We start from the raw sequence: 16,406 nt of genomic DNA on the forward strand, positions 1-16,406 counted from the left end.
AAATAATCTGGATTTCTGAGGGCGTATTTACAGAGACATTTTTGCAGATGGCATTGGATGGGCACAGCAGTGTCTATGGGTAACCCTTGAACTGGCAACCCTTCTTGCCATCACCGTTTGCCATCTCAACACTTATAACCCCTTTCAGGTAAAAACTAAAGAAGAACGAATGCTTGGAGAATGTGTGCATGTGGCCGGGGCAGGGAGAATCACACCCACGGACTTCTGCGCATTCATCTGAACCTGAGTATAATGCCCTCACGCATACAAATTGTACATGCCTAGACCAGGGGTAGCCAACATGGTGCCCTCCAAATGTTGTGGACTATTGTTCCCATTATCCCTGACCATTGACCATAGTAGCTGAGACAGCTGGGAATTGCAGTCCAAGTATGGAAAGTACCACATTAGCTGGTCCTGGCCTAGGTTCGGATGAATGCATGGGGTGGGGGTGGAGTTTGGCAACGGGCTCTATCCTGCCTCCTCACCTGTGACCTCCCTCGCCCAAGGAGCTAACTACTAGTGGCTGAGGTCCTTTCGGGGCCCCCCCCATATAAAATATTTGAGGGCCGCCCCAAAGTTGATGGACCTTGCCATTCAAATGGTGAGTGTGGGGGGGGCACCCCTGTTCTCCACCCATTCATTCCCTCGCTGGTGTCATCTTGAAAAGGCTTATATCCCCAAGGAAAGATCTTCAACACTGAGGAAAGTAAATTAGTTACCTTACCTTCTCACGAGCAGTGAATGTTTGCATGTTTGTTCAACACCGATTAAGACTTAGTTGGCTTCTGGTTGTTTGTTTTTGTTTTCTGTCGCCGCACCTCATTTTGTTTCATGCGGCCTCTTCACTCGTTTTGTGTTCATCCAAAGAGCTTGAACGACGTAGGAGGACTTACTACTGGGATCCCAACCTGGCACAGCTGCAGAGGAAAGCTGCCCACAGAAATTCCAAATGGTCCTGCCTGCAAGGATTGCTGTTGCTATGTTTCTAGTCCAGGTAGCATAGACTGGCAAAGCATTTCAGCATGTCCTGTTGGTCCCTGCGGCTGTTACAGGAAACGAAGCAGGGGCTGTAAATAGTGAGGGTCTCACAGTTAGTTACCATCCCACAATGTGTGCAGCAGCGCTGCAGCCTGATAAAGGGATATCTGTCTCCCGGGAAGCTTCTGTCTGCCCACAGAACACATTGGTGGCTCCAAGCAATAGCAATAAATTTCTATTGACACTTATTAATTGCATTATTGCCTTCCTGGCACCTATAAGCCTACTGTTGCAGATCAGTGATCACTGATAAACCTTTATCCAGATGCTCAAACTGGGGGAAGCTCACACAGAGTACCCAGATGAGTTTGCAGCTAGGCTGCAGTGCATAGCTGCCAAGTTATCCCTTATTTTAAGGGATTTTCCCTTATGCTGAATAGGCTTCCTCGCGAGAAAAGGGAAAACTTGGCAGCTAGGCTGCAGTGACAATTTTGCTTGAACAAAGAATCACTTCCTACATGCTCCGAAAAGCGCCTCTGGATCCACACGCACATTGCTTAAGGCCCTACATGGTCACCTTTCCCTCTCATCAGGGGCACTCTGCATAAGCGCAGTGGTCCTCTTCTACGCTTGTCAAGAAGTTTCTCAGGTGGCCACCAAAAATGAGAGCCTGATGTACCGCAGCTGAGTGAAATAATTCAAGGAACAGAAACCTAAGGAGAATAAATAATTTAAAGCTTCCTTGAGGATCAAGTGGTTGAAAGGCAGGATACATATAATTTTAAAAATGGCTGCCACCCAATTTGTCAAAAGTTGATATGATTAGCCAGAGTCAGTTAGGCTATTGATTCAAATAGCAGAGATCTGCATATGAGTAAAACTTGAAGCACACTTCATTTGCTTTTGGGGTTTTTTACGAAGCACATATGAGTCATACCAGGCAAATGCCTCTTCTGAAGAAAGAATGCCTCTTTTAAAATGTTCTTCCCATATATAGCTTTTCCCAAACATTGGTATTCAGCTGTATATATATTTTTTAAAGCTGCTACTCTAATCAGGGCACATTTTTAGTTGAGCAAAGGTGTTTTTTTTTTTTTAAATCATTTCATCTACTGATTAATTGACTAACAGCACACTCCTATACACATCAAACTAAGATGCGAGTTCAATGAGGCTTCATCCCAAGTAAATGTGTATGAGATTGCAGCTATAATGTTGCAGCCATAATAATAAAAGCAGCAGGAATTTGGCCATTTTTCAAAGTTGTCAGTGCTGAACATTAGGAGCTCAGTAGGACTTGCTCAAGCAAGTAGACAACTTAATAGAGAGCAAGATTTAAATGGTTATTGCGAATGCCCTATATTGACAATGCCAAGTTTCCACTTTGCATCCAGGTCAGAATTCTGTTTTCCAAAATAAGAATAGATCAAAAGGAAATGAAAAGTAAACTTTATTGGACTGAGGGAGGGCAGTCATATTATCACAGCTTCATATATTTATGTTTCAAATCCAACATTAGGCTGTATGAACTTGCCTTTGAACTTGAACTAAATACAGAAACAGCACTTCCATTTCCCTGGCTCATAGTAGTTGTAGAATGTGAACATGGGATTTTATTGGCTAGAATGTGAACACATGTGAGTTTATTGCCTTCTGTATTGTGATGCATTCCTGGGTAAAAGGGCAGCACATGAAAAAAAAGGGGATGTAGACACATGGATACTCAGTGACGATGAGATATATTCAAGACCATCTTTAGGGACTTTGCCATCCTACATTAAACATAAATTAGTGGATGAGGCTGAATAGCTCAGTCAGTAGAGCATGAGACTCTTAATCCCAGGGTCGTGAGTTTGAGCCCCATGTTGGGTGAAGCATTCCTGCATTGCAGGGGGTTGGACTAGATGACCCTTGCCGTCCCTTCCAACTCTACAATTCTGTGACTCTATTACTATAGATATTTGTTTACGCAGCCCCAGTCATTTCTAAGGCTGTGGCAAAAAGAGAGGAGAAGAAGAAAGATGTACAGCATCTTTAAGAATACTAAATCCCCATTGCCCCTTCCTCATCTAACATTGCCTTCTTTATTTAATACCAATTCTCTCTCTCTCTCTCTCTCTCTCTCTCTCTCTCTCTCTCTCTCTCTCTCACACACACACACACACACACACACACACACACACAATTTTCCTCTAGTTTACAAACCTATGTAATCCACCTGTTGTGTGAGTGCCTAGATTCTTACACATCTTTCTCTTTCTGCCGCTGTTATTTTCTATCCACTGGCTCATAACAGTGTTGCTGCTGCTACTGCCTGAATGGGCACCATTGCTTTATCAGTTGATGGTAGGTCTGTCCTTTGCATCCCTCTGTTAGGAGATCAGTTGCCTGCAGCCCAGTCCTTTCTCCCACTCTCTGTAATTTCAGTCTTAAGGCCTTCAGAATTATTTCTTCCGTTGTTGTTCCTTGAAAGCAGAAGCAGATGCAGCAAGGTTGAGTAGTGAAGGAAAGGCCCTTCTCCCCCTATATCTGCAGCGATAAAGAACAACATGATTGCTGTGGTGCTAGATACATCATGAAACATAGGTGCAAAGAGCATCGCAGAGGCCAGTCAGCAATGATTAGGGGAGGTGTGTGTATATGAGCAAGTGAGAGAGGGATGCAAATCCCATGAACCCAAATGGGATGGGTAAAGAATGTGTTTGTGAAGGCACTTTGTCTCAGTCAAAGAGATGCTTTGAATGCATAGATGCAGGGAAGGAGAGAAACCAAAAAGCCAGTAGTTAGTACTATGGGTTTTAAGCTTTCGGAGAATGCCCTAGTAAGTTTTTTCACTACGTGTTGTATGTAGGCACTTGGATTTCTTTTGGATATGAGTCCTTAAAGAATTGTTATCCTTTGTGACTTCATCCACCTGTTTTCTTGCTCCTCCCTTTTCATTTTTTGTCACCTCTCACTCACTTCTGCTTATCTACTCTTCTTGCTATAAACCTGTTGTTTTTCACGTGTCCCGTCCTCTGTTCTTCTTCTAATTGATGTATCTTCAGTTTTTGAAACAATTGATCTTTCTCTTCTTTCATAGTCTTTAGGTTTTGGTGGGCCTCTTTCTTAGCTCTTTGAGGGTTTGTTTCCTATATCATTATCCTCTCCCCATTCAGCTGTAGTTTCTCAAGGGTCTTGGGAACGCTTTTCTCTCGTTGTTTTTTTCTCTTTGTCCCATTATTCATTCTTTTAACCTCCACTCAGTCACCCGCACCTCTTCTTTTTCACTTCTCTCTGTATTTCTAACATCTTGACTCACCTTTGATTCTACTTCAGACTGGCTGTGTGTAGACACAAAATGATGCCACCACTTTATGCTATTCTGTGGTACCCTCTGCTGCAGTAACATTACCTCATTATTGCCTAGGTTCATTACAGTAATTCTCTCCTTCCCAGTTGGTTTCCTTCTTAGCTTCCTCCAATCTCTTAACCATTTTGAGAAGTCTGCTTCCTGTATAGTTTGTCTCTCTGTTTCTTGTTTTGCCAGCATTTCTCCTTTGTTACAGAGTCTTACTTACATTGACTCTGGTTTCCTTATCTGATCCAGTTTCAGTTTCTTTCTTTCTTTTTTTAATTATTCTCATGCTTTGGCACCTTCTTATCTTACAGCTTCTCTTTCTTTATTAGCATTCTTGTCCTCTCTGCTGTACTGGTACTCTTTTGTCTGAATCATGGGTTCATTTTCCTGTCCCTTTCCTGCTTCTTTTCTCTGGAACTTAGGGCTACCAAAATCCACATCTCTTAACTCCTTGCAAGTCTGTAAACTGCATCAGATGTTTTCCTCTGCTACGTGAACCAAATGACTCGTCTGTCCTCCTCCCCCTTCTTTGCCGCCTTCTTCTAATTGCAGACAGGCACGGTTCCCACTTTCTTTTTAATTTTAATCCAAATCACTAAATCAATCAGCCTTGTGCTTTTAAGTTTTATATAGCAATTTGAGATGTGATAATAATTATAATAATATTTGGCATACCCTCCAACATTTATCTGATGAAAATAAGGACATCCTATTATTATGGTTAAACCACAGAGCCTAGGGCTTGCTGATCAGAAGGTCGGCGGTTTGAATCCCTGTGACGGGGTGAGCTCCCGTTGCTCGGTCCCAGCTCCTGCCAACCTAGCAGTTCGAAAGCACATCAAAGTTCAAGTAGATAAATAAATCCAGCGGGAAAGTAAGTGGCGTTTCCGTGAGCTGTTCTGGTTTGCCAGAACCGGCTTTGTCATGCTGGCCACATGACCTGGAAGCTGTACGCCGGCTCCCTCGGCCAATAATGAGAGATGAGCGCCGCAACCCCAGAGTCGGTCACGACTGGACCTAATGGTCAGGGGTCCCTTTACCTTTATTACCTTTATTACCTTTATTATTATTATTATTATTATTATTATTATTATTATTATTATTTTATTATTATACCCAGTCCATCTGAATGGGTTGCCTCAGCCACTCCAGGTGGCTTTCAACACATAAAAAAACGTAATATAATATTAAACGTTTAAAAGCTTCCCTGTACAGGGCTGGTTTCTGAAATATCGCAAGCAGTTTGGAGATTCAAATACAATGCTGCCACATTTCCTTCCTGTGCTGAACATATAAGAACTACTTTTGGGCAGGGAGGAGGACAGGTGACTGCTATAGCTTTTTGACTTAAAGGTCTAGCTTCTAATCAGATGGAATTTTTTCCAGGGCTCTCCAATCTCTGCTCTGGGACAGGAATGGTGAAGGAACTTGCCAGCCTTGTTTCATCTGTTCTTGCTGACACTGACCGCCTCCAAACCCCTTGCTTGCTTTGAGCATAGGCTTTGCTGCTAATATGAGCTGTTCCTTGTTGGCATTCACTTGTCTCAAGAGACAACGCAGTGTGCCTCTGGGGGTAACTGCGACATTAGCAACACCAAAGTGACCTCCCCGGGGCGCAAGCCTGGACTGTCTGTATGGAGGTCTTGGGCTGCCCAGACGATAAGATTCTTGGCCTCGCTGATGTGGTCTAAAGGAAAGCAGAGCAATATGTTTGGCACCAGCTTGGCTGCAGGAGTTGCCAGAAGGAGGTGTACAAGGCTCCATCCAATCATCTTAGGGACTCCTCTCTGGATTGGTGTAGGATTTAGTCCTTCACTGTTTCTTCTCCCAAATATAGCCCACAAGGCAGTGGAAGTGCCTCCCTTCCCGGGTGGACAAGCAGGGCTGTCTTAAGCATATCTGGCGCCGTGGTGCGAAGACCCCTCCGCCCCCCCGCCCCGTTTCCCAGCATGGCTGGCTGGCTGGCGCAGCTCGGCTGCCATGGGCACAGCAGCGCGGCGCCCCCCCCCTGGTGGCCCGGCACCCTGGTGCATTGCGCCACCCAGCCTTGCCTTAGAGCTGGCCCTGTGGACGGGCCCCATCTGTCCTTTAATTCTGTCTGCAGCACATGTAGAAACCGCTTTCTTAACCGTTGGACCCTCTATTGGACTGCCGGAGCCTGTCTTCGGATGCAGAGGAAGTCCTGAGCTCACCAAGGGTTTGAGACTCATCAGCTACCTTCACCTGGTTTAGCTGGCCAGTCAAAGTGGTCCCTATCTGATCAGGGAGCACCTGCACCCAAATATTGTTCTGTGGCAGGGCTATGGCTCGAATTACTAGCAGTGGTGATAAATGTGGTGGAGTTTGCTTCAACAATTCTGGACATTGGTCCTTTTCAACCCTTTTAACACCCCCCCTCCCAAAAATGACTGATTCTGGTTTGCACACCCTCCCCTCTCATCATAGCACCCTTGCTCCTGCATCTCCCCTCATGAAGTTTTGCAAGTTACTTTCCTAGATACCTCCCTAGATACCCCTATACCATTTTCATGCTGAATGTTGTCCACAAAGCAACAGGGAGGGGAGTGAATCCTCTTTAGTTCTCTCTCTAATCAGCTTTAATGAGACCTAGCAGAAAACTCCCCTTCTGAAATTTGCCAGGCTTATGACCTGACACCTCTATGAGGTATGCCATTTTCATACATACAGATTTTTGAACGAAACAATAGGGAGGGTAACTACCCCAACATTGTAAAAGTTGCCCTTGCATGAAAACCCCTTCACATATCTTTCTGAAATTTCACAATATCCATTGCTTCAGGAAGGGCTTTCATGCCTGTAAATTTTTATCCAGTTGTACCACCAGATTAAAAACGTTATAAACCAGTGGTTCCCAGTTAGCTAATTACTGAGGACCCCCTATTCTTCAAAAGCCAAGCCATGGACCCCCTGCTTTTGAAAATTTTGATAGCTGTATGGTAGTTACCTGTCAGGGACCGTGCTGAAGAGGGCTGCACTGAGGAGGAATGGTGGGAGTCTCCCCCTCCCCCTGCTCCCAATCAGGATCCTGAATTTTCCCAGAAGCAGTGAGACAGTATAGATTTGGAACAGTGGTTTGCAGAGGGACACAGTTCAGAAGGCAGAAGTTGGGAAATACTGGAAGGGGAACAGCTAGGCGGAGAAACACTGGGAGAGTGAGGGTTAACAGACTCACTGTCACTGGAAAGCGTTCATCCACTCAGCCCAAGGTCAAGAAGAGCAGATAAGGTGGCAGCGCAGAAAACACAATGGTTGCGAGATCAGGTTACAAGACGCAGTAGTGATGTGGGTGACTAGGGAGGAAGTGGGTGGAACCCTTAATTGGGAGCACCTTCATTCCTAGGAATGGATTCTTTGTTCTCTTGCTGTGATCATTAGAGGTTCAAACTGGTAAGAGACTCCTTTTGCTTTGTTCTGCTTATCTACTATCAATGGGGGAGAGCTGAGTTCTTGTTGAAGCCTGACATTACCTCTCCAAAGCAATTTTTTGAACAAAATGTGGGGTAGCCCCTAATAAGCAAAGGATTTTAGGTATAGTAAAAAAAATAAACAGAGTAGGGCTGAGCGATATCCTGTTTTCAACGTCATGATATATCAGCAGCTAAACATCGTGATATTCCGATATATGGCAATGTCTGAAATAGGAGATTGGGCGTGGGGATGAGGAGAGCAGCAGCTACATAGATCAGGTGGGGTGCGTGCAGATCAGGCGTGGGGATTAGGGCTGGGCAATGTCAGGTTTTCAACACTGTGGTGTATCACCAGTCGAATATCACGGTTTGGTGATATACTATGATGTTGAAACATTGGCTCCAGCCCGCGAGGCACCAGGTGAAACTGCCTCAGCTCTCACCGCGGGAGCTGAGGTGCTTTCACCCCAGTGCCTCGCAGGCTGGGGCCAATGTAGTGGTATGAGGGCAGAGCACGATGACGGTTTCACTTAGCGGTATATCGCTGGTGAAGCTGTCACCGCTCCTGAGTCCCTTTGCCTCCTGTGCCCGGCCGCAGCTTGTGTTTTACTCAGGGCACTGTTAGCAGAGAGACTCGGGAGGCAGCATTTTCACCCATGATATACTGCTGGGTGAAGCCGTGGTCAAGGTCTGCCAGGCCTAGTGGGGATAAGGGAAGGAGCAGTCACAAAGATTGGGCGGGTGGGGGGAGGAAGTGGAGTCGCCTGCACCACATGGTTTGAGTGGGAGGGGATGAGGATGGGGGGGGTCAGTGGTGGAAGCCAGCAAAGATGCCACATCCAATGTGGCTGCTGCTGCTGCTTTCCTGCTGAGAAAAGCTGCTCTGCCTCAGTGCCAGGGGAAGGTAGTGCCATAGTACCTTGAAGCGTGCCAGGTCAAAATCATTATTGCGTTGTGATTTCAAAACTGATTCTGGCCAATATATGGGAAAATCACACAGTGCCAAAACAGGCCATAAAATTTGTGGTATTACCATGCAAAAATGGCAACCATTTAGTGGGGGAAAGCAAGGGATGGGGCTGCACCCCTAATTGGGAACCACTGTTATAAATTATTCCTATATATATATATATATATATATATATATATATATATATATGAATGAGAAACTTCAAACCCAGCACAAATCTGTCATTTCCTGTTTGTCTTCAGCTTGATGGGTTTTGCCAACTCAGCAGGGGCTACCATGGCTGCAGATTCTATTGAAAATGAAAGTTATAGCTATTTGTTGATTTTTTTCCCCCGTAATAGGGAATGGCATGGAAAACATGTGAATTGGTTTGGAACTGAAGCAAAATGGGAAACCTCTAAAGCAGCGTTTCTCAACCACTGTTCCGTGGCACACTAGTGTGCCGCGAGACGCTGGCTGGTGTGCCGCGACGTGCGGCGACGAGAAGGGCGATTTGCATTGTCACGTTCAAACACTGACCCGCCGGAAAGCAATATTTCTCCTCCTCTTTCCCAAAGCTCACTGCAAACAAGCCTGGCGGCCGCCAATACAAAAAACTGACCCACCGGAAAGCAATATTTGGCAAGTGTTTCTTACAGTCATAATTATAATATAGGGCGGCACAGAGTTAAATTTTTTAACTTTTTTAATGGTGGTGTGCCTCGTGAATTTTTTTCACGGAACAAGTGTGCCGTGGCCCAAAAAAGGTTGAGAAACACTGCTCTAAAGAGGTCCTAGTCAAATTGAAAGCTATTTTTACAAGACGCTGACTGAATCAGTGCCTGAACTGTATCTTGGTCAGTGCACACTTTTGATAATCACATCCTCCTACACTTAGAATGCAACCAAATCTAAGGTCATTAGCTACCTCCACCGCAGGCCTGGATGACGTATAAGCATGAATGTGTGACTGCTTAGAACCTGCTCAGAAGCTTTAGTGACTAAGAGGCATATAAATAGCTACAGTAAATAAAGAGGCACAATTATCTTGAGCAACTGCAAGGAGTGGTTATCGCAGCATGATAGAAATTTTACCTCAGGGAGAGAGTCAGAACTGGACCTGTTGCCTCCTGGGTAGGTCTGCAACTCGGGAAAGAAGGAAATCTTCAGCCTACTCCAAATTTAATTATTTGTTAATATTTTATTTTTTTGAATTTGGTACTTAAGGCCTGTGTGCTCTGAGGAAAAGACAGAAAAGTAGCCTAGGCGAGAGAATTTGTGTGGAGGCCATCGATGGCTTGGGGGAGCTGTTGGGTCAGCCCTTGCCAGTAGCCAAGGGAAACCCTGTATGCCCTGAGCAGAAAACGAAGAGAAGCCCAGACAAGGAAATTCATTTCATCAACTCATGGAGAGGCCACTAATGGCCTAAGACAACTCAGCTTGTTTTTTTTAAAATAAAAAAACCCACTTTGCAACATTTTATTTTAAAAATAAATTTTAAACTATAACCCAGCCAGTAGGCCTTGCATTTTTAATGTTCTCCCGTATCACAAATTGCATCTGACAGCCCCATCGGTTTGAAACATGCCAGTTGTGTGTTCCTGTTCAAAGGACCTCTTGGGTTCAAGGAACTTTGGGTGGTGGCCTGCAATTGCAGCATTGCCTGGGTAGCTCAGTTGGTTAGAGAGTGGTGCTGATAACACCATGGTTGCAGGTTCAATCCCTGCATGGGACAGCTGCATCTTCCTGCCTTGCAGCTGGTTGAACTACATGATCCTCAGGGTCCCTTCCCAACTCTGTGATTTCTGTGAAATCCTTGAAGGCATGTCCGCTTTCATGGAACTGTCTGGCACTTTAATGTATATGCAGGGTAATGCTACAGATGTGTACTAGGACATATACTGAGGCTGTAACTCACTGCTAACTGCTTTGCATGCAAGAAGGTCCCAGTTTCCATTCTCGGCATCTCAAGGGAGGGCTCAAACACCTACGTGCTTTACACCATCAAGGATCAGGTGTTGTTATCTCAAAGGTTTTTACCGTGTTTCTCATATTATAAGACATGTCTTATATTTATTTTTTCCTCAAAAAAACACACTATGGCTTATTTTCAAGGGATGTCTTATTTTTTTCCTTCTCCTCCTGCCGCGGCCGGCATTGCTCCTGCGCCTATCACTATGTCTTATTTTCGGGGTATGTCTTATATTCCTTGAATGCTTAGAAATCCTGCTATGGCTTATTTTATGGGTATGTCTTAAAATATGAGAAACAGGGTAGCATCCTTTGAAATAGGCAAATAACTTCATTGGGTTTTGCCCCCCATTGTCTTTCTCTAGTTTGTTTGAACTTTTACTCCATCCCATGGAAAGTGATGTCGAGAGCCCCTAATTCTGATCATGTTCCCCCTGCCCTCATTTCACTCCCTTGACTGAATGTAGTGAAAAGCAAACAGTACCAGGAACCAGAAAGGACTCTGTTTTGTCCTCTTGCTATTCTCAAACTACTGTGTTGGACTATATCACACAATATAGCTAGTTGCACTTACTACCTCCTCTGTGTTGTTCTACTGGACAGCTCCTGTTACCTTTCAGTGGTTCTGTGCTTTTAGGAAACTATGCACGACAATACTTTTTCGGAAGCTTTTCAGCCTAGCTTCATTATCCCACAGAGTCTTTTGAAGTTGACGATGCTCCTGCGCCACTTTTGGGTCTCAACCCTTATTCCACTTTTCATTGAGCAGGTCATTGGTGTGCGGAAGGACAGCCTTCAATAGCTATTATTTGCAAAAAAAAGTATTCTATCTCTTTAATGAAAGGAAAAGTCAATATAATGTATTCTCAAATGTAAATGCAATAAGGAATTAACATATAGCTCTGGTTGTGATCTATGACATTTGGCTTTGCAGTATTCATATATTGCACAAACTCTGGAATTTTCCCTGTTTCAGAAAATAAAATAAAATGATAAAACACATTGCCAGGGGGGGTGGGGGGGCAGGGAAGTCTGTTCTATATGACTGTGAAATAGATACCTCTCTTTTTCTGCTTTTAAAACATATGAACATCATTTATCTTGAAGCCGGTTCTTCATCATGTATGTCCAAGTCATACAGCACAAGGAGAAATGGAACAAGATGGCGGTTACAGTGGCAAGATGCAAATTTATTCGGGCAAAAGTAATAGGTGCACAATATCAAGCATGCTCAGGTTTGTGCCAGGAAAACTGTTTACGGATGAGGAATGGATGGGATGAGCTTTTTGCATCATACATGATTAACGGTTCTCTGAACTTTCCATTAGGAAATCTATGTGTGATTTCCTAGCTGCCACTAAGAAATGATATAGATCACACACTGCTGGAGCAGAAATACCCTGGCTCAAAGGATAACATAACATCACAGCAGCAGTGTACCCGGGAACGTGACATTCCTTAAAAAATAAAAATAAAAATGAAGGGAGTAGACTGAAAAAGGGGGGGGGATAGTGACAGAGAATTCACAGACCATGTTGACTGCAGGCACCTATTTGGAGGGGGCGTGTTTCATTACGTCTTTAATTAAAATGGTTTGTGCTTCCTGTTTCATTTTACTCATTGTTTGGCTCTCTCTTTTTTTAAGCATGTGAATAATGTTGCCACTGTTTTTCTTCAGCGCTCTCTCTCTCTCTCTCACTCTATTTCTCTCCCTCCTGGTGTCATTGCTTGAAGCCAGGGAGCGTTAGAGCTGTGTTTTTCTCTCCCTCTGAAAGCACATTTTAAAAAGGGAAAAGGGGAAGGAGGCAGGCTGGGAAACGTTCCTTGACTTGTATTCTCTGCAGTTAGGTCAGCAGGAGGCACAATAGGGTCCCATTGAGAAGAACCAGCACTTCTTCATTAGATGCCACTTTAAATGTGGGACAAAGAGAACTCGCTACTGTATTGGGGAAGTGCAAAAGAAAAGAAAAGAAAATAGAACGAATGAGTGTCTTAGTCCATGGGTGAACCAAAATGATAATGCAATGAATGTCACAGAAATGGATGTTGTTGAATGGCCTTTGCACAGCAGAGGTAGATCAAGGTTTATAACAAACTGTTTACTGACCATTTATGTTTAAGATCAAGAGAAGAGGTCAGTTGAACAAGAGCTCACCTATGTGCTTTCTAAGTCGCGCAACTCTAGCAAACTCCCTAAAGTACTGCAGCCTAGGCCACTTATTGCTGCATTACTTTTTTTCCACAACAGACCAAATGCTCTTTGAAATCTACATTCTACTATCGGTTAAAGCTTTCTCTCCCACCCCCACCCCCACCCCTAAATTTTCAAAGTATTTCCACAGTACAGTTATGAGTATAATTCATATGAGATGTGCTCTTCCGGGGTGGGGGGAAATAAAAGCACCATTTTAAAATGCCAAGTAGAATACCTGTGTGTGCACATGCGCAGTGAGGAGGGGAGAAGGGTAAGGAAAGAAACTGAAGCTGAATAATTCTGCATTTTACGTGCTTTTTTGTATTTGCACAGGTCATTTTAAGATCCTCATTCTCAGTTCATAGCAAAACACTATCAAAACAAGAAGTCTTGCAAAATAGTTGAGCTTATACATCTTAAACAAATGCATTATTTTAACCTGCTAAAGCAGTAGGGATTTTTTTTGTATTTTTTTGTATATATCTATATATATCTATATATATATTTTTGCAGAACTTCACAAACCATAAAACATGAATAAAAATGCATATCAACACCGCAGTGATGAACAGAAATGTTTTCTTGAAAGGGCCAGGGAAGGATTGGGTTTAGCTAGAAAGTAGATAATTGTTTGCTAAGAGAATATTTCCTATCTTTTTTCCTTCATCTCTCAGCTACACAGCAAACAGCTCTAAAGTGCACTTTCCAAGTGTAGTTAGAGAACAGGAAGGAATGAAAAGTTTTTTTAAAAACAGCCCTTATTAACTTTTCCTTCCATTTATTCTAGTGTAAACTCTAAAAAGCCTTTTTAAAAAGCAAGTTCTTATACACTCAGCAGGTGATATGATTCTACAAAGAAAGAAATGGGGAAAAAAGACAACTGGGTTATTCTCTCTCCCTGCCCCGCTTTGACTGCTCAGCCCAACATGTTAAATTTTATTGCACACTCATGGAAATGGTTTATCTATTATGATGAATTTTTTAAAAACCATTATGTTTTCTTTTTCAACTGTGCTAACGTTTAGTTCTGCCTTCCCCCAAAATGTCCTTGTCTGCCTTTAGTTTCAAGGGGAATTTCATTAATATGTCATACTTAATAGACTGCGGACAGTTTCATACACTGGATTGCTGCAGGAAACACACACCTTATACCAATGTCCCCCACAACAAATGTGTGATGTGGACGAAACACAACTGCGTCTTTAAACACCAGTATACAGGCATCTGGGAACCCTGCTTGGGGGTCAGAGATTTCCAAGAAATGTTGCTATTTAAACCAGGTTGGGTATGCACTCATTACGTCTTTTCTGCGGTAATTTGTGGAGAGATCATCAGAAACTGGTAAAGGAAAAAGGGAAAAACTTTGTGTGTTTTTTTCTGAACCTCTTTGCTTGTATAGATTATACTGACACGTGCTGCTCGCATGACTACAGCAGAATTTAAAAAACTGTAATTCACAATGAATGCCAAACTTCTATCACCACTGCGAAGGCCTCTCTCATCTAGTCATCTTTGCTGAGCTCTAAACATGGTTTTGCATGCACTGTCTTCCATCCCAGGCTGCTCCTGTTCAACTGACCAGTGAGAAAGGACTGGACTTCTTTGAAAATGGGAATTGGAGCAACAGTTTGTTATAGGTTTTGTTACGTTACAATTTCACTGTCCAATTCCATCTTAGAAGGAGAGCACTTCTCTTTTGCCTCCCCATCTCCTCACTTTGGGTTCCAGTCACGTGACTTGTGCAACATGGGCAGAGGCTCATCTGAATCGTGCGCCCATTCATTGTGATTACACAGACGGAAAGCAAGCGGGCATTGTCTGCTTTGGGGCACTAGAGAGGAGAAGGAGAACCTTTTTTTGTGTGGGGGGGGGAGTAGGGCCATTTAGGGGGCAAGGTTACTGTTATTGTTGTTTTTCTAAAAATAAAAAATTAATCCATTAGTTAGTTATGCCATGGAACCACAGCAGTTCTTTCCTCTAATAGAAATTGACAAGACATAAAAGACAGAACTATTGGATGAACACACACAATGACTAGAAATAGATAAAGACAGTGAAAAGACTTAGTTTAGCTCTGAGAAACTGTCCAAAAAATAAAATCCTGTATTAACAAGTGCAAAAACAAACAAAAGAAAGAAACTCCAAACATTAAAACACAGTGTATAAAATGGTGTGAGAAATTTAAGTCACCAGACAGCCTTTTAGTCAATAAAAAGCTGTATTTGATGTGTCCTTGTTTGGATTGTGGCCCTTCTGCCGAGTTTTACCCAGAAGGCCTTTGGAGGAGTGAATGGAGGGCAAAAGGGACCCAGTCTCTTGTGTTTGACTGCAGTACATGTGGTCCTGCTGTGGGCCTGTAGGAGAAGATGAATTGGATCTTTTATTCCTCATTGGTTGAATTATCTTCCAAAGTTGTTATGCCGCCAAAGCCCAGTTCGGTTGAGTTCTGTGCTGCTGAGACTGTTAGTACTGTATGTAAGAGAATTAGTACGAGAACACACAGTTTGAGTCTGCTGTTACACAGTCTTGATGCTGATGAAACTGTGAGTGATGTCCGGTGACACATCGAGTCACTTGTTTTTAAAGTCCCTTTGGATTGGTTATCTGATATTAGTCCCCATCTGACATCACAGCATTCTGGTTCTGCATTGGTTGGATAGTTGTCATAGAGCCCTGCAGGGAGGGGAAAACAACAGTAAGTGAATTCTGGTGGCTATTTCACACGATAAAACAGTCTTCTGAGAATGCACATATTCAACGAAAAGGCTTATTGTAGTGTTACTTGATGCGTATTATTGTACTGTAGAGCTATTATTGTGTTGCATTGCTTTCCTGGTGCTGCAAACCAGGAAATCAAATGGTTCACGACACAGTCTATGTGGGAAAGCGCCAAACAAGGTAAAGTTTGTAGGAATAATAATAATAATAAAACAACAGATTCCACCCCCTCCATCTTTCTTAAACAAACTTTTGATTCTGTAGCTGTTTCATGTGCTGACTATTATTAGTGCTGCTCCTTGTATTTATGCTTTTTGCTGCATAATTTCTGTTCAAATGCTTGGATCACTGTTGCTTTTATGTTTACTTTCTATTTCCCAGAGGAAAATGAATAATAATGCAAGTTTTTTGGTCTTGATATTATTCAGAAGACCACTTCACATGCCACACCTATCCGCTCATGATTATTTTTGCCAGGTATAGATAGCCACATAGAAAAAACGTTGCATGTACTGTACCGACAAATTTGTGCATGTCAGTTTTTTAAAAAGGCTTGGGACTGATTCCCTTTGCACATCTTATTTCCCTAACTGCCTTAAAGGAGGCTTCAAGGCCAAGATCCATGGGTGATTGCAAGAGCCTTCATGGTGGCAGATGATAGATAGATGATAGATGATAGATAGATGAATGATAGATATTGCAGAAACCAAAGTCAGAATCACAGAATTATAGTGATCCATTAGGAACTTTTCTGTGTAGTCTAAGGGCTCATCCATGCTCCCCTTTCTCCCATGATTTGTAGACATGGGCCTGGTAATTTTTTTC

General features: G+C 43.1%; 1 protein-coding gene and 1 long non-coding RNA gene across 7 annotated transcripts in view; one reads left to right on the top strand and one right to left on the bottom strand.

The window, feature by feature from the left end:
* Positions 1 to 16,406, top strand: part of LOC148685862 (uncharacterized) — a 120,733-nt gene that overhangs the window by 92,687 nt on the left and 11,640 nt on the right. The gene's annotated exons all lie outside the window — the stretch shown is intronic.
* Positions 11,420 to 16,406, bottom strand: part of NALF1 (NALCN channel auxiliary factor 1) — a 343,765-nt gene continuing 338,778 nt past the window's right edge. The window contains exon 3 of the mRNA XM_088667566.1: positions 11,420 to 15,536. Coding sequence (XP_088523692.1) covers positions 15,244 to 15,536 — 293 coding nt within the window. The 3' untranslated portion in view covers positions 11,420 to 15,243. The remainder of the gene's footprint in view (positions 15,537 to 16,406) is intronic.

Source organism: Zootoca vivipara, chromosome 4, assembly GCF_965207765.1.
Source record: "Zootoca vivipara chromosome 4, rZooViv2.hap1.1, whole genome shotgun sequence".
Lineage (NCBI taxonomy): Eukaryota > Metazoa > Chordata > Lepidosauria > Squamata > Lacertidae > Zootoca > Zootoca vivipara.